The following is a 21,860-nucleotide window of genomic DNA, read 5'->3' on the forward strand; positions in this document are numbered from 1 at the left end:
CTACATTAACAGTAGTGTACAGTCACCTGAACAGTTGTGTTGAGGTAGTTCTACATTAACAGTAGTGAACCGTCACCTGAACAGTTGTGTTGAGGTAGTTCTACATTAACAGTAGTGTACAGTCACCTGAACAGTTGTGTAGAGGTAGTTCTACATGAACAGTAGTGAACAGTCACCTGAACAGTTCTACATTAACAGTAGTGTACAGTCACCTGAACAGTTGTGTAGAGCTGCACTTCTACATTAACAGTAGTGTACAGTCACCTGAACAGTTGTGTTGAGGTAGTTCTACATTAACAGTAGTGTACAGTCACCTGAACAGTTGTGTTGAGGTAGTTCTACATTAACAGTAGTGAACAGTCACCTGAACAGTTCTACATTAACAGTAGTGAACAGTCACCTGAACAGTTGTGTTGAGGTAGTTCTACATTAACAGTAGTGAACCGTCACCTGAACAGTTGTGTTGAGGTAGTTCTACATTAACAGTAGTGTACAGTCACCTGAACAGTTGTGTTGAGGTAGTTCTACATTAACAGTAGTGAACCGTCACCTGAACAGTTGTGTTGAGGTAATTCTACATTAACAGTAGTGTACAGTCACCTGAACTGTTGTGTTGAGGTAGTTCTACATTAACAGTAGTGAACAGTCACCTGAACAGTTCTACATTAACAGTAGTGTACAATCACCTGAACAGTTGTGTTGAGGTAGTTCTACATTACAGTAGTGTACAGTCACCTGAACAGTTCTACATTAACAGTAGTGAACAGTCACCTGAACAGTTGTGTTGAGGTAGTTCTACATTACAGTAGTGTACAGTCACCTGAACAGTTGTGTTGAGGTAGTTCTACATTAACAGTAGTGAACAGTCACCTGAACAGTTGTGTAGAGGTAGTTCTACATTAACAGTAGTGTACAGTCACCTGAACTGTAGTGTGGAGCTGCAGGGTTAACTGGAACAGTGGTGTGCAGCTGCACTGATCTGAACTGTAACTGTACTGTAAAGTGCAAAGTACCTTAAACAGATCTACTGTCTAGGTTTTTGTAATGAGAGAAGCAGCCTTTCGCTTTTCTGTTGTAATACTATTGTAAACAAAATTTTTGATGTCTTTCCATGTTCTTGTCTTCAAAGCAAGCTCTGCTTGGATGCACCGAAGGCAGTCCGCTTTTACTGGAACTTTCTTTAGGGCACGATACTTTGTCAGGTGACGCCACACTGCCTCCTTCTCTCTGTCGGTCCATGGTCGCCTGGGCTGGACTGTGTGTTTACGATCTGAAACAAAAAGCACAGACAGATGCAATGAATTTTAGTTTTTAAAATAAGGTTAATAAATAAAATAGAGGGCATTTTCTCCAGTATTGCAGATACAAAGGATGTCCATACCATGCCAAGCAGATACATATTTACATATCTATCTACAGGTCGACACTCAGTTACAGTGAGATACTCGGTAGAGAGGACTGATAACCTGTGCAGCACGACATGAATGACAGCGAGTACATATATAGCAACGCAGCACACCCACAGTCATATATAAATAAATGGTTTCACTTTACTTGGATGGTTCATTGTAGATGCATCACCGTTGCTCAACTAACATTCAAATGACATTCAACAGAATTTCTATTAAATGCGTCTGAACGCTAAGCTGAACGTAAATAACTCTCTATTGAATATAACCCTAAACTTAACCATACCCCTAACCTCAATCTTTCATGAGTAAGAGCTATGGTTGGGTTTCATTTTAGGTTAAGTAAAAGATTCTGTTTAGGTTTTAGGGTTGATTCAAGGTCAAGGCCTGGGCACTATGGTAAAAATATTAAATCATGATATTTACACATAGTGTTACAGTGAGATTTTGACACACAGATCATTAGTCGCAGCAGATTCTTACAAACTACTACTCAAATACTCTCCCATACTCAGTACGATGAGTAAATATTTAAAATTTGTTGCACTTTTTCCCATTAAACAGCACTAATTACACTCTCTAATGAAACATGCAGTTGGCCAGTGTTTTATGCACTGATGATATCCATATGATTAGAAAAGTATATCATCTATATTGAGAACAAATTTATCATGACACCATAAAATGTCATATTGCCCAGCTCCATTGCCAAGCTTAGGTGTAGGCTTTAGACTTGATTCCAGGTTAAGTTTAGGGTTAGGTATAGTTTGAGATTCTATGGACCATCATTTACATTCAACTTGTATTTAATAACTATTCAGTTGAATGTCACTTGAGCATCTACAATGGACCATCCCAGTAACGTGATCCCAAACAAAAAAGGTTTGTAAGTCAGGTTAACTTGACCAGATGCTAATGATGAGACTACTTTTGAGAATCTGCCCAAGGCCTTTATAAAAAAAGCCAAAGTTGCCTGTTCCACACAACTGTAGATGGACATGATGAAGCTACAATATAGGTGCTTCTAATAAACCAGACACTTGGAAAGGAAATCTCAAAGGGGTTAATTGTTGTAACTTACCTGATTTTCTTGTCTCTACATCTTCAACAAGGTCTGCATTTTGAGTCCTGGAGGAAGGCCTCTTCTTTTGGACAGGGGAACGAACGTTCTCTGGAAAACAAAATAAAAACTGTGTACTGCAAGTCTATACAAAATCATTTTGATCTTGAGTTTGGGTGGTCAAATACACTGGACAGCAGTCACATTAAATTATGTGGTGCCCTCACACCACAAACCCCATCAACATTCTTCATAAAAGCCACAACAACAGGCTTGAGCATTTGAGGCATGGCCTCCACAAGACTTCTAAGTGTTTTATGGTATCTGGCACCAAGACTAACGTTAGCAGCAGATCCTTTAAGCAAGTCCTGCAAGTTGTTAGGTGGGGTCTCCATGGATCAAACTTGTTTGTCCAAAATATTCCCCAGATACTGGATTGGATCAAAACATTGAGCTTGAACTCATTGTTGTGTTCCTAGAACCATTCTGGAATCATCTGCATTGTGGCAGTGTGCACCTTCCTTGGAGAATCTTTGGTAGGTACTGACAGGTATTCACAGCGCTTCAGTTTTTTTCACATTTTATGGTCTTATTCCAAAATGGATTAAATTCATTTATTCCCTCAAAATTCTACATACAGTAGTACCCCATAATGACAAAGTGAAAAAAGTTTGTTTTAATTTATTGCAAATTTATTAAAAATAAAAAACAAAAAACTAAAATCCCATGTACATAAGTATCACAGCCTTTGCTCAATACTTTGTAGAAGCACCTTTGGCAGCAATTACAGCCTCACGTCTTTTTGAGTATGATGCTACAACCTGTGTTTGAGCAGTTTCTCCCATTCTTGAGAGGCAGAACCTCTCAAGCTCCATCAGGTTGGATGGGGAGCGTCGGTGCACAGCCATTTTCAGATCTCTCCAGAGATGTTAAATCAGGTTCAAGTCTGGGCTCTGGATGGGCCAATCCAGAACATTCACAGAGTCGTCCCGAAGCCACTCCTTTGTTATCTTGGCTGTGTGTTTAGGGTTGTTATCCTGTTGGAAGATGAATCTTCGCCCCAGTCTGAGATCCAGAGCACTCTGGAGCAGGTTTTCTTCAAGGATGTCTCTGTACATTTCTGCATTCATCTTTCCCTCGACACTGACTAGTCTCCCAGTTTATGCTGCCAAAAAACAACCCTACATGATACTGCCACCACCATGCTTCACCGTAGGGATCGTATTGGCCAGGTGATGAGCAGTGCCTGGTTTCCTCCAGACATGATGCTTGGCATTCAGGAGTTCAGCTGTGATACTTATGTACATGTGATTTTATTGTTTTTTATTTTAAATAAATTTGCAAAAAATTCAAACAAACTTTTTTCACTTTGTCATTGTGGAGTATTGTGTGTAGAACTTTGAGGGAAAATTTGAATTTTGAATTAGACTGTAACATAACAGAATGTGGAAAAAGTGAAGCGCGGTAAATACTTTCTGAATGCACTGCACAGTGTTGATTCTATTACAACTATACTGCACACTGCAAATTGCACATTGGAAAGCTGAAAACATGACTCTGCTACAATGACATACCTGATTGTTGTTCTGCAGAAGTATCCTTGTCACTTGTCTCCAAATGATCTTCTTGGGATGACGCTCCAGAGGACATCTTTTGCTTCTTTTTGACTGGCGAACATTCACGGTCTGGAATAAAACAAAATATAACAGTTACTAGGAGTCCGATAGAACACATCTGACACATGGCAGAACGGGAGAATCACAGCAAAAAAGTTTTCCTGAAAAATCAGCAGGAGCTGGATATTCCTATCTATATATCTATATGGAAGAAGAAAGTCTGAAGGCAGAGCTGCTAATTTTGAACTGAACTGCATGTCACTGATCTGAACTGTTGGAAAACTGAAAATGTGTCTCTGTACTACTTTCACATACTTGATTTTTCTTCTCCACAAGAATCCTCTTCACATGTTGCTAACTTATCTTTCGGGGATGAAGCCTTTGAGGACCTCTTTTCCTTCTTTTTGCCTGGCAGACATTCACCATCTGGAATAACACAAATAACCAAACACAACATATCAGTTACTAGATCTGAGTCAGACAGAATACAACATTTAACAGAAATGCATTGCGCACACTGGAAAACACTACTCTGATACACTGACATACCTGATTGTTGTTCTCCACAAGAACCCTCGACACCCGTCTCCAAATGATCCTGAGGGGGTGGAGCTCTCGAGGATGTCGTTTGCTTCTTTTCGCCTGGCGGACATTCACCATCTGAAATAAATCAAAACATTGGAAATACAGTTCATCCAGTACATTGGGCAATCGTCTTCATAAGGTCCAGGCTTGTGAGGCCGTTTGCTATATACTGCCCATTGCAGTCACACCACAATGACGTGGCGCCCGATGTCATGGTGTGGTAGGGGTTAGAAAGCTTATTAGCTAACATGTATTTATACTGTTCAGCTAAAACCTACCAATTTGCACAATAAATATTTCTAATTACTTTAATTCAGTTCATATTACAGTTTGAACACATCACATACAAAGTCCCTGTACAAGACAACCATCAAATATACGCCGATACGCTGATATAAACGTGTCCTGACAATCCGTTTGGGAATCACTGTACTACTGACAGTAGGTAACATACCTGATTTTTCTCCATCCAGCTCCAGCTCCTCTAGAGACCGTCCCAGATAAGTGTGATTTCCTTTCTCTATGGCAATCAACAGTTTGCTAATTTTAGCAAGCTGAATGGTGTTTTCAGAGAGTCTGTAATATTCACGGTGGACACGTATATCGTGACCCATGAACTTTGCCACCTGATCCATTTCTGAATTTTTCAAGTTCATCATTTGGCAAAGAGTGTTGGCAAAGAAGCTATGTGCTTCCTTAATCTGGTGGATCTTAAACACTCTGGATGTTTGGCCTGGCATTCCAATGAAAATTGGCGGAGGCAGTCTGACCCTCTCATACGGCTGGTTCCTGAAATTCGGGCAAACACAAAAGGGTTTTCACTGCAGATACCTACTGCAGTTCGGTTGCTTATCAGAATGTCTATCGATGCCTCCATGTCATGTGTGAGGAGCAATGGGACTTTTCGCTCTCTCTTCCCTCGTATCTCCAGTCACGTGAAGTTGTTGACAAGTGACTTTTCAAGTTTGGAAAGGCTCTCGTACACTTCTGGGTGAGCTGGAGCTCTGTTCCGTGTTTGGTATGTTGCCAGGAGTAATTTTGAGGCTTCTCCTTCCCTCCTTCTATTGAAGAGGATTATCTGTGTGAGAAGGCTCTGACAAAGTTTCTTCCAGTCTGAAACACTGGGTGCAACCGAGAGTCCATGCACTGCATCTTTTTCCAGTGCTTTAAGATGTTTCTGCAATTTCATGATATCTTCAGTCAGGGGAATCATTTCATCTTTGTTCCACTTGGCTGTTTTTAGAGTGTTAAGGGCACGTCCTGACACATAGGTGTTCCACTGTGTCTCCATCACCTCAATGAACTTCTTTGCATCCCTCTCTGTTCTAGTGTTTCCACTTATTAGGCACTCCCCTACCAGTATTTCCGCTGCTCTCTTGAGCGAATATCCAATTTTACATGCTAGAGAAGGTGTTCTGTACTCGTTCTGTGAAGCCATAAAGCCACTGACTGTTCTTGTCGCTTCCACAACAGTTTGGAATTTTCCTGGCACAAGGACATCTTGGAGCATACATACATTATCATGGTTATCAATCTCTCTGGCGGCTATCAAAAACCTCCCTAGCTCTCGCATTTTCTGAGCGATGTAGGAATGCTGAAATTTGTTATGTCCGTGTTTTTCAAATAAAACATCTCCAAATTTACAAATGAGAGGGTCATTTCTGACACAAATGCTGATCTCATCTTGATGCATACTATGTAACACATCCTTGCAGCCTGAAGAAACTGAAGATGACACTGGAACTAGGTGGGATGCACGTGACTGAATCCTTTTTGTCTTCTTTAAGTTCTTTGCTTGCCTTACCCTACAGGAAATCTCGTGCTTCCACAGATCTGTTTTAACAAAAAATCCCCAACACTGGGGACATGGCAGGTAATTGTTTGGACTTGCGTTGGCCTTGGGTTGTCGCCAGGTGATCAGCTGCCCATCACCATTCTCAAGAACGTCTATATTGTGCTCAAAGTCCCCTTTGTTTCGAATTTCCTCAAGCAAAGCTGCTCTTCGCTTGGAGCCTTTAGGAAAACTTAGAGCTTGGGCAACCTCCGTTTCTTCACCATGTTTTCTTTCCAAGTGGCGAGCTATTTTACTATTTGGTTTTTTACAGTACAGACAAAAATGTTTCTTGTTCCAGATCCGTTTGCCATTGTCAGTTTTTGTGCTGCATTTTACTGTAATCTTTGATTTTTTTTGTTTTGTTGACATGGACGTACCGTTTTCAACTTCCTTGGACAGGACCGAGCTGGAAGACAGCTGGGTTGAAAGGGAGAGACAACTTTCAGAGTCAGACTCGCTGCCATCAGGTTCATATTCCGAATGTGATGACACCAGATCCTCTTCAGACAAATTAATGGACTCGTCACTCTCTTCCTGCTCAGCCTGTCACAGAAACATTAAAAAACAAGAATAATTAAACAGTCAAATTAAACTGGATTAACTTAAACATAAAAATCTGCCAAAGACACATTTGGAGTCTAAAATTTGCTTCTTGAGTTTAGAACTGCAGCTGTGAGGACTACATCCCATTAGTCCACCAAACAGCCCCAACTGCATTCAATAAAAATCAATCTACAACCCTTTTCTCAACTCATTATAAGTTATAACAATGATCCCACAGACTAGTGGCTGTGCCTCTGGATACAGTAGATACTGAACTAAAAAAAACTTCTGAACTTAACTGGTAAATCAGAGGACTGATCTCAGATCAGACTCTTCCCTATTTACGATCATGGTCACTAAAGCAGATACTAGATCAGCACTCTTACTGGGCAGCGTTTTTGACAACTCATTTCATTTTTATTAACTTTTATGGCCTTAACTAACAAATAGATGCACTTGGAGAAGTTTTGATGATTTTTACACAGTAAAAAGGCCTCGCAGCCTAGATCAACTATAACGAAGCAAAATTCTGACTTCAAACATGTCTCAGCCATCTAGGTTTTATTTTATGCTAAATTATTCCTTAAAATATTCATTTGATGAAAGCTATGCTACATACCTTCTTGTTTGGCCTCACTCGGCCAACAGGCTTTGTGTTCTCCATGCTCTGAAAAGAGAAACAAATCACCACATCATCCATCTACTAAGACACATTTGCAATTCATCAGTAAAGTACTGTAATTATTCTAAGTACAAAGCTTTGCTGTTCAGAGATACTTGTACTACAGCTGTTACACAAAAGGAAATCAACTTCTACTGCACTTCACATTTTGTTGGGTGTAACATGAAATCTCTTCTATCTGAGAGACCAACGCAGCAGGAAACAGCTCGAGCTGGTTAAGCAGTTTAGATCCTGTGTTTTTATGAGTTTAATGGTTTATCTGGTCTACTTGCATGATCGAGCTGACCGAGACAGACCACCAGTATGACCGTGCTTGATTATGCAAGACCGAGCTGGTTGACCAGTATGACCAAATCAAATGTACACCAGTGTTTTTCAGTCCTGGTCCTGGTGTCCCAGCTCCCATCACAACTGATCCAACTAATCAGCTCATTAACAGCCGTCACTGAGTTAAAGTGGCTGTGTTAAACAGGAAGAGCTCTGAAATATGAAGGGCAGTGGGTCCACAGGGCCATGTTTGAAAAGCACTGGACTGTACTATGCTGGTCAGAAGCTACTTAACCAGCTTGCTAATTAGCAAAGGGTATGATTTTACAAGCTGAAACCAGCAACCAGTAAAACTAGTCCTGATCTGGATTTTTCAGCAGGGCATATAAAATACTGGTCTCACCGTTTCATACTATTACAATATCTGGCAACCATTTAAAATATCTAGACCTTTAAACTTGTAGTAGAGATCACTTCCTGCACCCCTACTGCGAATAACTCGTATGAGGAGCTGCTGTTCTGTATCTGAGCTGTGCTGGAATTGAAGAGTAGTTTAATCTTAAAGCGAGTTTGTAACCGGGTCTGTATGTACAGCGGCGGTGGGACTGACCCCTCCGCAGCGAAGCACCAGCTCTGTACTGAACTCAACACGAGATCAACATCTACCACTAAACTCCACCAACCACACACACCAGCTCTGTACTGAACTCAACACGAGAATAACATCTACCACTAAACTCCACCAACCACACACACCAGCTCTGTACTGAACTCAACACGAGATCAACATCTACCACTAAACTCCACCAACCACACACACCAGCTCTGTGCTGAACTCAACACGAGATCAACATCTACCACTAAACTCCACCAACCACACACACCAGCTCTGTACTGAACTCAACACGAGAATAACATCTACCACTAAACTCCACCACCGACACACACCGGCTCTGTACTGAACTCAACACGAGAATAACATCTACCACTAAACTCCACCAACCACACACACCAGCTCTGTACTGAACTCAACACGAGAATAACATCTACCACTAAACTCCACCAACCACACACACCAGCTCTGTACTGAACTCAACACGAGATCAACATCTACCACTAAACTCCACCAACCACACACACCAGCTCTGTACTGAACTCAACACGAGATCAACATCTACCACTAAACTCCACCAACCACACACACCAGCTCTGTACTGAACTCAACACGAGAATAACATCTACCACTAAACTCCACCAACCACACACACCAGCTCTGTACTGAACTCAACACGAGAATAACATCTACCACTAAACTCCACCAACCACACACACCAGCTCTGTGCTGAACTCAACACGAGATCAACATCTACCACTAAACTCCACCAACCACACACACCAGCTCTGTACTGAACTCAACATGAGATCAACATCTACCACTAAACTCCACCAACCACACACACCAGCTCTGTGCTGAACTCAACACCAGCTCTGTACTGAACTCAACACGAGATCAACATCTACCACTAAACTCCACCAACCACACACACCAGCTCTGTGCTGAACTCAACACGAGATCAACATCTACCACTAAACTCCACCAACCACACACACCAGCTCTGTGCTGAACTCAACACGAGATCAACATCTACCACTAAACTCCACCAACCACACACACACCGGCTCTGTACTGAACTCAACACGAGATCAACATCTACCACTAAACTCCACCAACCACACACACCAGCTCTGTGCTGAACTCAACACCAGCTCTGTACTGAACTCAACACGAGATCAACATCTACCACTAAACTCCACCAACCACACACACCAGCTCTGTGCTGAACTCAACACGAGATCAACATCTACCACTAAACTCCACCAACCACACACACCAGCTCTGTGCTGAACTCAACACGAGATCAACATCTACCACTAAACTCCACCAACCACACACACCAGCTCTGTGCTGAACTCAACACGAGATCAACATCTACCACTAAACTCCACCAACCACACACACCAGCTCTGTACTGAACTCAACACCAACACCAGCTCTGTACTGAACTCAACACCAACACCAGTTCTGTACTGAACTCAACACCAACACCAGCTCTGTACTGAACTCAACACCAGCTCTGTACTGAACTCAACACCAGCTCTGTACTGAACTCAACACCAGCTCTGTACTGAACTCAACACGAGATCAACATCTACCACTAAACTCCACCAACCACACACACCAGCTCTGTGCTGAACTCAACACGAGATCAACATCTACCACTAAACTCCACCAACCACACACACACCGGCTCTGTACTGAACTCAACACGAGATCAACATCTACCACTAAACTCCACCAACCACACACACCAGCTCTGTGCTGAACTCAACACCAGCTCTGTACTGAACTCAACACGAGATCAACATCTACCACTAAACTCCACCAACCACACACACCAGCTCTGTGCTGAACTCAACACGAGATCAACATCTACCACTAAACTCCACCAACCACACACACCAGCTCTGTGCTGAACTCAACACGAGATCAACATCTACCACTAAACTCCACCAACCACACACACCAGCTCTGTGCTGAACTCAACACGAGATCAACATCTACCACTAAACTCCACCAACCACACACACCAGCTCTGTGCTGAACTCAACACGAGATCAACATCTACCACTAAACTCCACCAACCACACACACCAGCTCTGTACTGAACTCAACACCAACACCAGCTCTGTACTGAACTCAACACCAACACCAGCTCTGTACTGAACTCAACACCAACACCAGCTCTGTACTGAACTCAACACCAACACCAGCTCTGTACTGAACTCAACACCAGCTCTGTACTGAACTCAACACGAGATCAACATCTACCACTAAACTCCACCAACCACACACACCAGCTCTGTGCTGAACTCAACACCAGCTCTGTGCTGAACTCAACACGAGATCAACATCTACCACTTAACTCCACCAACCACACACACCAGCTCTGTGCTGAACTCAACACGAGATCAACATCTACCACTAAACTCCACCAACCACACACACCAGCTCTGTACTGAACTCAACACGAGATCAACATCTACCACTAAACTCCACCAACCACACACACCAGCTCTGTGCTGAACTCAACACGAGATCAACATCTACCACTAAACTCCACCAACCACACACACCAGCTCTGTACTGAACTCAACACGAGATCAACATCTACCACTAAACTCCACCACCGACACACACCAGCTCTGTACTGAACTCAACACGAGATCAACATCTACCACTAAACTCCACCACCGACACACACCAGCTCTGTACTGAACTCAACACGAGATCAACATCTACCACTAAACTCCACCACCGACACACACCAGCTCTGTACTGAACTCAACACGAGATCAACATCTACCACTAAACTCCACCAACCACACACACCAGCTCTGTACTGAACTCAACACGAGATCAACATCTACCACTAAACTCCACCACCGACACACACCAGCTCTGTACTGAACTCAACACGAGATCAACATCTACCACTAAACTCCACCACCGACACACACCAGCTCTGTACTGAACTCAACACGAGATCAACATCTACCACTAAACTCCACCACCGACACACACGGCGCTGAATAATCACCGAATATAAACCAACATATAAACGAGCTGCTGTACCAGAGACGCTCCGGCCGGACAGTCAACGCTATAGCAGCTAGCGCTAGCTAACTAGCTCACTACTGCTAGCTAACTAACTTTCTCCTCATTCCACTCAAACCGCACATTTCCCCCGAAATCCGCCCCACAGAGACCCGGTTCCTCAGCAGAAGCTGCTTACACTGTCAGATACATGTACAGATGTTTGTACTTACACCACGCGTGTGCGACTGCAGTGCCGAGCCGAGCCGAACCGAACCGCTGAACTGTGAACGCGCACGAGCCGAACAGCCGTTAGATACACGAGCACGAGCTGCTGAACCGACACGCGCTGAACCGGCACGTGCTGTATGGCGTCTGAGCGGTTTAATGAACTGAAGTGTTTAAATTGTGAAATAAATAAAGCGAGTTAAAGAGCGACTCTCTGCTCTAACACTGAACTTCATCCACTACAGTTAAACAGTATAACCGAGTCACGCGACTCATCTAAATATCAGCTACTTATTTCAGACATGGAGCCCAAGTAGGTTCATTAGAAGGTTTACCTGAGATTCTCTTACCTTGTTCAGCAGCTCTAAAGTCTTCTGCTGCTCCTTTTCCTGCTGGTTGAGGATGTGCTGATACTTCTCCTCCTGCTTCTTGTGATGCTCACGAAGTTTCTTTAATCGCGTTATAAAACGATCCATTCAGAAACAGAGTGACTGTAGGCCTTGTGTACTGTTCACCCCTCACACTGAGAATTACTGACCTTAAAGCCGTTCTGCAGAATCTTTACTGCCAGTGTCTACTACACAATCATTACATCACGTTTATCTGTACTGAGAAGAGAACAGGAGACGCTTAACATAGAAACCAACAGGCCTTTACAGAAACTCCTGCCCTTTAAATATTATTATAGATTTTAAAGTAGACTGAACTGTTGTTAAATAGTATATGTACACTTTTTACACTTACTACTGTTTCTATACTCAAAACAAACAGTTAATGCACCAAAACCTTTCACGACCAGAACGACCAGCAGTGGGTTTATATTAAAGTAGGGAAGAGAACTAGTTTGGCGTTGAGAAGTGTCAGCAGGTGCGGTCACAGGGAGATTCATAGAATAGATTTACACAATAAGCTAATAGATCACCCACACACAATCAAATGGACCTGCTTACACCAAGCCACTTCATGTAATTAGCATCTGGACTGTATCCTGATCAGGATAGACATGGATCTTTATTAGAACTTCAAACATAACTCAGACCTTCTTGTTCCTCTGCCTGGTCAGGGATTCAACCCTGTATCCACAGAGCCTTAAACTGTAGAGCGCAGATTTAAATTAAGGTACCACAGAAAAGTATTTACACATAACACTGGACTACTCACAGCATGGTTCTAGCATGGTTTCTTGTGATTTGTGTACAACTGAACACTCTGATGGTGGGCCTCATGAACATGATTTGTGAGTCACTCACGCACCTTAATACAAAGCTTTGGTAGCAATGTTGGACAAATGCCTGTAGATGCCAAGCTATCACTGAGGTAGTGATGTTGGATGAGGCTGAGAGCTGACATGCCATCACTACAAATATTGACACATATTAATGCCATGGTATGTCTTATCACTTCCCTTTACAGTAATATTTACAGGAAGGAGACACAACATCAGCTACCCTAAGATTACATCTCTTCTCGGGAGCACAGATACTTGTCATCCATGGCTGTGCATCAGGTTTTAGTCACATGCATGTATACGGGGAAGTGACATGCATCTCCAGTTATGTAGACTGGAATCCAGTCACTGTGTGGGGCAGAATATGTATATTCCCTCATTGTGAGGCCATTATAACTGGTGTTCTGGTTGTACATGGGGGGCTGTTGAATGTGTCTTGGATATACTACTTGCCACACAATATTAAGCGTCAGATGGAGTGCCATAAAGCACACTGCAACTGGAGCAGTACAAATTGTTTTCTGGTATGATGAATCATTGCCTAACCAGCCGACAGTCTGATGGACAAATATGGATTTGGCGCTAGCCAGTAAAATGCGTCTTCACTGAATACGCTCTGCCAAGACTAAAGTTTGATGAAGGACAAATAACAGTCTGGGACACGTGCATAGAAACAACAAATATATACTTCAAACTTTGTGTCAACATATTTGTTATGACTGTTTCCTGCGCACAAAGCAAGCTCCATAAAGACCGCTCTGACTGACCTGCACAGGGCCCCGACCTCAGCCACTTCCTGTACTTGTGGAATGAACTGAATCACTAAATGAGAAAGAGGCCTTGTTCCCACACATAAACATCTGTCCCCACAACTGAGCATTTCAGTCTCTACCATTAAGACAAAGAAAAACAACAGGAGATGTGAAGCATGTCACCTGAAACATTAGCATGTCTTGTAGTCACTGCCTGATTTATGAAGGTCAACAACTGTTTGTCTCACTTCATTCTTTGATCTTAGCCAATTAATAATGCATATGTGAGTGTCTAGTCTGCATACCTCCTCATATGGATAGGACAGTGAAACAGAAAGGCGTAAACTATTGCTTGCTGTGTTTAAACATGTAGCTGAAATAAGAACAACCACATACAGACGGCTAACAGCGAGACCAGGCAGTCCAGGTTTTGCTGCACCACCATCGGCTACGTAGAATCATTAATGGCATTTCAACAACTGGAAGTTTGAGACTGACGTATCTTTTTTAGAACTTCAAACATAACTCAGACCTTCTTGTTCCTCTGCCTGGTCAGGGATTCAACCCTGTATCCACAGAGCCTTAAACTGTAGAGCGCAGATTTAAATTAAGGTACCACAGAAAAGTATTTACACATAACACTGGACTACTCACAGCATGGTTCTAGCATGATTTCTTGTGATTTGTGTACAACTGAACACTCTGATGGTGGGCCTCATGAACATGATTTGTGAGTCACTCATGCACCTTAATACAAAGCTTTGGTAGCAATGTTGGACAAATGCCTGTAGATGCCAAGATATCACTGAGGTAGTGATGTTGGATGAGGCTGAGAGCTGACATGCCATCACTACAAATATTGACACATATTAATGCCATGGTATGTCTTATCACTTCCCTTTACAGTAATATTTACAGGAAGGAGACACAACATCAGCTACCCTAAGATTACATCTCTTCTCGGGAGCACAGATACTTGTCATCCATAGCTGTGCATGTGCATTTCAACAAAAGTGATCAGTCAGTCAGTAAGAGAACACAAAGTCTTTGGGAGGCACTGAATCACCCCAGCAGCCAGAGCACATGTGATATTCAAGTGATATTCAGTTTAGATTTTTTTGGATCTATGCATTGACCTATTCTATGAACTGGAGATATGACGGTGGTAGAGATAGACAATATACACTGCTCAAAAAAATAAAGGGAACACTTAAACAACACAATATAACAAAACTAAATCAAACTTCTGTGAAATCAAACTGTCCACTTAGGAAGCAACACTGACTGACAATCAGTTTCACAGCTGTTGTGCAAATGGAACAGACAACAGGTGGAAATTACTGGTGATTAGCAAGACATGCTCAATAAAGGAGTGGTCCTGCAGGTGGGACCACAGACCACTTCTCAGTACCTTTCTGCTTTCTGGCTGATGTTTTGGTCACTTTTGAATGTTGGTGGTGTTTTCACACTCATGGTAGCAGGAGACGGACTCTACAACCCACACAAGTGGCTCAGGTAGTGCAGCTCATCCAGGATGGCACATCAACGCGAGCTGTGGCAAGAAGGTTTGCTGTGTCTGTCAGCATAGTGTCCAGAGGCTGGAGGCGCCACCAGGAGACAGGCCAGTACACCAGGAGACGTGTAGGAGGCCGTAGGAGGGCAACACCCAGCAGCAGGACCACTACCTCCGCCTTTGTGATAGGAGGGGCAGGAGGAGCCAGAGCCCTGCAGAATGACCTCCAGCAGGCCACAAACGTGCATGTGTCTGCACAAACGGTTAGAAACCGACTCCATGAGGATGGTATGAGGGCCCGACGTCCACAGATGGGGGTTGTGCTCACAGCCCAACACCGTGCAGGACGCTTGGCATTTGCCAGAGAACACCAGGATTGGCAAATTGGCCACTGGCACCCTGTGATCTTCACAGATGAAAGCAGGTTTACACTGAGCACATGTGACAGACGTGACAGAGTCTGGAGACGCTGTGGAGAGCGATCTGCTGCCTGCCACATCCTTCAGCATGACAAGTTTGGCAGTGGGTCAGTAATATTGTGGGGTGGCATTTCTTTGGAGGGCCGCTCAGCCCTCCATGTGCTCGCCAGAGGTAGCCTGACTGCCATTAGGTACCGAGATGAGATCCTCAGACCCCTTGTGAGATCATATGCTGGTGCAGTTGGCCCTGGGTTCCTCCTAATGCAGGACAATGCTAGACCTCATGTGGGTGGAGTGTGTCAGCAGTTCCTGCAAGATGAAGGCATTGAAGCTATGGACTGGCCCACCCGTTCCCCAGACCTGAATCCGATTGAGCACATCTGAGACATCATGTCTCGCTCCATCCACCAACACCATGTTGCACTGTCCAGGAGTTGGCGGATGCTTTAGTCCAGGTCTGGGAGGAGATACCTCAGGAGACCATGCGCCACCTCATCAGGAGCTGCCCAGGCATTGTAGGGAGGTCATACAGGCACGTGGAGGCCACACACAATACTGAGCCTAATTTTGACCTGTTTTAAGGACATTACATCAAAGTTGGATCAGCCTGTCGTGTGTTTTTCCACTTTAATTTTGTGTGTGACTCCAAATCCAGGCCTCCATTGGTGAATAAATTTGATTTCCAATGATGATTTTTGTGTGATTTTGTTGTCAGCACATTCAACTTTGTACAGAACAAAGTGTTCAATGAGAATATTCCATTCACTCAGATCTAGGATGTGTTATTTGAGTGTTCCCTTTATTTTTTTGAGCAGTGTACATATTAATAAGTACAAAGTCCAGTAGATGTTCAACTGGACTGATATCTGGTGATTAAGAAGGCCATAGCATGTGGTTTACACATCATTTCATCTTTACTCAACCATTCAGTGATGCTTCTTTTCAGAATAAAAATTTATTGAAAGCATGCATGGAATGCATATGCTACATTGCAGAAGACTGTTATAAAGATAAATGACCATCAGAGTGGTCAGTTGTATCCAAATCACAAGAAACCATGCTTGAACCATCCAGTGAGAAGTCCAGTGATTCCCTTTAGAGGGAAGGGACACTGCAGAACAGTACAAAGAGCAGATGTATCAGCTTTGGTTAGATTAAAATGAACCCTAGTGAACCTGTTAGTGTGGTTCCTTAGCGTAAGTGTGAACACTGCCCACTGAACTGAGCAAGTGGGTCTCAATAGTTAATTTGTTCATTTGAATTTTGGACACAACAATACAAACCAAAGTTATCTAAACACACCAAGCAGAGCTGTGCAAGGGCACAGGGTCACTCCTGCCCGCAAAACCTAGTATCAACCCTGCCTGCTCCGCCAACATCATTCCCTCTGCATCTCCATGAGGATGGTATGAGGGCCCGACGTCCACAGATGGGGGTTGTGCTCACAGCCCAACACCGTGCAGGACGCTTGGCATTTGCCAGAGAACACCAGGATTGGCAAATTGGCCACTGGCGCCCTGTGATCTTCACAGATGAAAGCAGGTTCACACTGAGCACATGTGACAGACGTGACAGAGTCTGGAGACGCCGTGGAGAGCGATCTGCTGCCTGCAACATCCTTCAGCATGACAAGTTTGGCAGTGGTCAGTAATGGTGTGGGGTGGCATTTCTTTGGAGGGCTGCACAGCCCTCCATGTGCTCGCCAGAGGTAGCCTGACTGCCATTAGGTACCGAGATGAGATCCTCAGACCCCTTGTGAGACCATATGCTGGTGCAGTTGGCCCTGGGTTCCTCCTAATGCAGGACAGTGCTAGACCTCATGTGGCTGGAGTGTGTCAGCAGTTCCTGCAAGATGAAGGCATTGAAGCTATGGACTGGCCCGCCCGTTCTCCAGACCTGAATCCGATTGAGCACATCTGAGACATCATGTCTCCTCTATATGCATGCTTGTGTCACATATACGTCACTAAGTGTAGCTACGTAATGATTTACTCCAGTGAGGTCATGTCGGCCTTATGGCCTTATATCCCTTTCTCTGTGTTAATGTAGTGAAATCTCTGTCAGTGTGAACTGGACCTGCAGTACAGGCTGAACACAGCGCTGTGTATTTTATATGGAGAACTCTCTCTGAGAGGCTGCAGGACTCAGTTTCTTACTCTGAGAGCCGCTCAGGTTAAAAGTTCAGCTCAACTAGTTAACTGTTCACCCCTCCCCCACACCCCCAACATCATTCCCTCTGCATCTCCTCTATATGCATGCTTGTGTCACGTATACATCACTAAGTGTAGCTATGTAATGATTTACTCCAGTGAGGTCATGTTGGCCTTATATCCCTTCCTCTGTGTTACTGTAGTGAAATCTCTGTCAGTGTGAACTGGACCAGCAGTACAGGCTGAACACCACGCTGTGTATTTTATATGGAGAACTCTCTCTGAGAGGCTGCAGGACTCAGTTTGTTACTCTGAGAGCCGCTCAGGTTAAAAGTTCAGCTCAACTAGTTAACTGTTCACCCCTCCCCCACCCCCCCACTGAGGGGCACCTCTGCTGCGCCTTTAAGAACAGACTCCACCCACAGCGCCAATATTCAATAAGCAGGCGTTCTCTGCGAACCAATAGAAAACAGGCACTAAAGCAGTGGAGTGTGTCCACCAGGGGCAGTAAGGAGCACGCCGAAAACACAGATTTCTAAATTTTCTATTCCAGTGAGGACCACCACGAAACTCGCTCAGCTGATGTCACATGACCTTTGGGGGCCGTTACTAGCAAAATCAAGTGAGGACCGGGATTTTGGTCCTCACTCGCCAAAATGTCCTCACAAGAAGGCCGTTTATCTTATGGTGGTCCTCACAAGAATAGCAAGACAAGTACACACACACACACACACACACACACACACACACACACACACACACAAATGTTCTATGCCGCTTAGCCTCCTGGGTCATTGGTGGTGCTGGATCTTATCCCAGAGGTCACTGGGTGAATTGCCGGCAGGGAATAATTATTTTATAACTGTGTGTATTCATTTTTAACTGCACTATCACTTTAACTGACTTACTGAGAGGCACAGTGAACCAAAGTTTGTCCTTCCCTTAACACAGTTTACACACACACACACACACACACACACACACACACACACACACACACACACACACATTAAGCAACTGTCTCACTCAAAAGAGGTGGCGAAGTATTTGCTTGCGGCCCCATCACTGAAGTTATGTCCACAATCTCCAGGCATGTCCTCCACCCGCCACTGGCTGCCTCCGTTCTCCGTCAACTCCCAGAATTCCATGTCCTCTGGCATAGAAACAAGCAAAACTCTGCTGTTCAGAAGCCTGTATTAGTCCACATTTCAGTTCCCTACTCTTATTACTACATAACATACAGTAGTTACTGAATAATATATAGTAGTTACTGGATAAAAAGTCTTAGGATTAGTAACTGTACAATACAGTCACATGCAAAAGTTTGTTCACCCTTGGTCAAATGCCTTCTAACCAGCGCTATCACAATATTTGCATACAACTGTAAGCCTGCAGTTTAAGAAGTTAAGGTATTTTAGCATTTGTGGAATTTTATTAGATATCAAACACAGAGAAATATTGGCCTTACCGTCTCCATTTGGATTTTTCAGAAGATTCCTCATTGCCATTTTATCTTTTATGAACAGTCACCTTCACCTGAAAACAGGGCAAAAAGCAAAAAGGATGTGATAAGAAAAAGACCATCAGATCTAGAACTCCCTTCCTCATGATAAAATCACTGCGCTGCACGGCCTCGAGTGGCTTATTGCTTTTATAAAAGTACACATGAAAGTACACAATATTTTAGATAATTGTTGTATCTGCCAAGATGTTGCCCTGACCCTACCACCTCACCTAATGAGAGAACATATGTATTTTTATAGTTTGTATAATTACTAGATTCTTATTTTCCTTTTTTAAAGTGAATTTGAAGTATTTTAATAGTACAATATAATAACATTACAAAAAAATACATTTTTAAAAACTCACCTACCTGCCTACTTGACTTGTGTACTATTTTGTGTTTTTCACCCTCGGCTCTTTGGAAATATTACACTTTGACCCCAAAAACTTTGAGCACCCCTTTCTAAGACGATGTGTCAGATGTCTGGTGCCCTTGAACACTCTGCATAGCACAGAGAACGGGCAGGCTTACGGCAATGTCAGCCTGATGTGGCCTAGATTCGGAGACCATTCATCACCCAACAACCCCTCTTAAAAGCATGCATAAATTACAGGCTCTACTGTAAATGACTGTGTTTACACAATGTATCAGATACCCTTACAAAGTACTGGTTAGACTGCTATGCCCATAAAGCAACTGTAACTGTACAAATCAGAAGGGTCACTCCACATTAACAACGCTGTTGTCTCTGTTTCCTGCTCTCGGTGTACAGCTCAGTCTGCATACTGTGTTTTATTATTCATTTCTTTATACAACAGTTAGTTCACACACATAAAATCCATCCATCCATCCATCCATCCATCATCTAAGCCGCTTCTCCGTCAGGGTCGCGGGGGGATGCTGGAGCCTATCCCAGCAGTCTTCGGGCGGAAGGCAGGATACACCCTGGACAGGCCGCCAGTCCATCGCAGGGCACACATAAAATCATACAATTTTATTCTAATTACCCACCGTTCTGTTCTAACACATCCAGAATATGGCCTTGTGTTCTCATGTTAAAATAAAGATGGGTATTTCTGATAAAGATGGGATCTAGAAGTCAGCATATGTTCCTTCAAAATGTGCTTTCACAAATTTTGTCAAAAAACTTTCACAGATGTGCAAGATATCCTAACATCACCCCCCAACCATGACAAACCCTGGCTTTTGAACTTTACACTGGTAACAATCTGGATTGTCCTTTTCTTCTTTGGCCCAAAGAACAAAACCTCCATATTTTACATACAATCGATCAGAAGCAAATCCTTGTAAATATTTAAAATCTGAATATTTAATATTTAAGGTCTGAATATTTTTTTTTGGGACAACAGTTTGAACTTACTGGGCAGAAGAGTCTGTATAAGGTGAGCTACTGCTAAGACAAACTTGAGAGTGACTCTTCAGTAAAGCTAAATCTGATTCTGATACACTTCTATTTCCTCTGCTTCCCAACGTTTAGTGAAAATGTCTGGGCTTTCTGAGCTCTGCCGGAGCGGATATTGCCTTCGTAGTAAAAAAAAAAAGCCTCTCACTGCAGGAGGCTGCCAAATGGAAGCTGCAGACACAGCAGCAGGACACATGCTTTCTCGGACTGGACCGGGCCAGCTGCTGTAGAAAACTGCACACATATTGATTTGTGAGCCTCCCTGCAGCAAACACAGTCATCCTTCTCTCCGCTGAACTGAAATGAACTGGATGTGTATTTAATCCACATGCTGTGTGTTCATATTAAGCCACAGACCAACTTTTCACTGGTTGTAGAGATCCATGTCTATGCTATGTGCTCTTTCCCCTCTGCACAGTTTCAGCCTGGGAGCTGCCATGCTAACACTACTTTAGCTGAAACAGCAGCCTTGTTTTCTTCACTGGAATACAGAACATGGACATGGCAGGACATTCAGTGCAATGAATTAATCACTGTACACATACGAGACAGAAATAGCAGACAACGTAAAGCTCAGTACTTACAGAGAGAAGAGCTGCACAGCTGAGTCACTCTCCTAGGTCTTTCAGTGGTATGTGTGTGTGTGTGTGTGTGTGTGTGTGAGTGTGTGTGTGATCTCACTGACACATGATCTTCCTGTACCCATGTGGTCTAACAAGCACACAATGGGCAGTATCACGTAAGCTCTCTCTCTCTCTCTCTTTCTATCTCTACCTGTCTCTCTCTGTCTCTCTCACTCTGTTGCTGTTTGTTTTATGAAGTACAGTAATAATACAGTAACCTTCAGCAGTAATGTCATTCAATATATTCCAAGACAGAAGAATAAAAAGGGAAAAGATGACGCCACAGAGAAAGGAACTGATACAGAAACCATCAAGCAATTGATCAGCAGGTTTAAACTGGACATTCACCAGTATTCGTGGTACATATGG

At 43.4% G+C, this 21,860-nt stretch overlaps 2 protein-coding genes across 4 annotated transcripts in view; both read right to left on the reverse strand.

The window, feature by feature from the left end:
* The window catches only part of fbxo2 (F-box protein 2), a 37,737-nt gene that overhangs the window by 13,547 nt on the left and 2,330 nt on the right, over positions 1-21,860 (reverse strand). The window contains exons 1-3 of one of the 2 annotated variants that reach the window (XM_017714825.2): positions 21,453-21,603; positions 19,410-19,477; positions 18,968-19,094 (exon numbers count right to left, since the gene is read on the reverse strand). In XM_017714825.2, the coding sequence (XP_017570314.1) occupies positions 18,968-19,094; positions 19,410-19,449 (167 nt within the window). In that variant the 5' untranslated portion in view covers positions 19,450-19,477; positions 21,453-21,603. Of the gene's footprint in view, positions 1-18,967; positions 19,095-19,409; positions 19,478-21,452; positions 21,604-21,860 lie in introns of those variants that run through there. The other variant, XM_017714826.2, reaches the window with a different exon arrangement.
* On the reverse strand, positions 882-12,754 carry LOC119261921 (claspin-like). Of its 2 annotated transcripts, XM_037532202.1 has the most exons (8): positions 11,885-12,754; positions 7,667-7,714; positions 6,882-7,047; positions 4,635-4,745; positions 4,401-4,511; positions 4,044-4,154; positions 2,491-2,580; positions 882-1,270 (listed from the first exon to the last, which is right to left on the reverse strand). In XM_037532202.1, the coding sequence occupies exons 2-8, from the start codon at positions 7,709-7,711 to the stop codon at positions 1,032-1,034; spliced, it is 873 nt and encodes a 290-aa protein (XP_037388099.1). In that variant the 5' UTR covers positions 7,712-7,714; positions 11,885-12,754; the 3' UTR covers positions 882-1,031. The 2 variants fall into 2 exon arrangements, with proteins under 2 accessions (XP_037388099.1, XP_037388097.1); XM_037532200.1 differs by lacking the exon at positions 11,885-12,754 and having other exon boundaries at positions 7,667-8,060.

Source organism: Pygocentrus nattereri, chromosome 21 (genome assembly GCF_015220715.1).
Source record: "Pygocentrus nattereri isolate fPygNat1 chromosome 21, fPygNat1.pri, whole genome shotgun sequence".
In the NCBI taxonomy this organism is placed as follows: domain Eukaryota; kingdom Metazoa; phylum Chordata; class Actinopteri; order Characiformes; family Serrasalmidae; genus Pygocentrus; species Pygocentrus nattereri.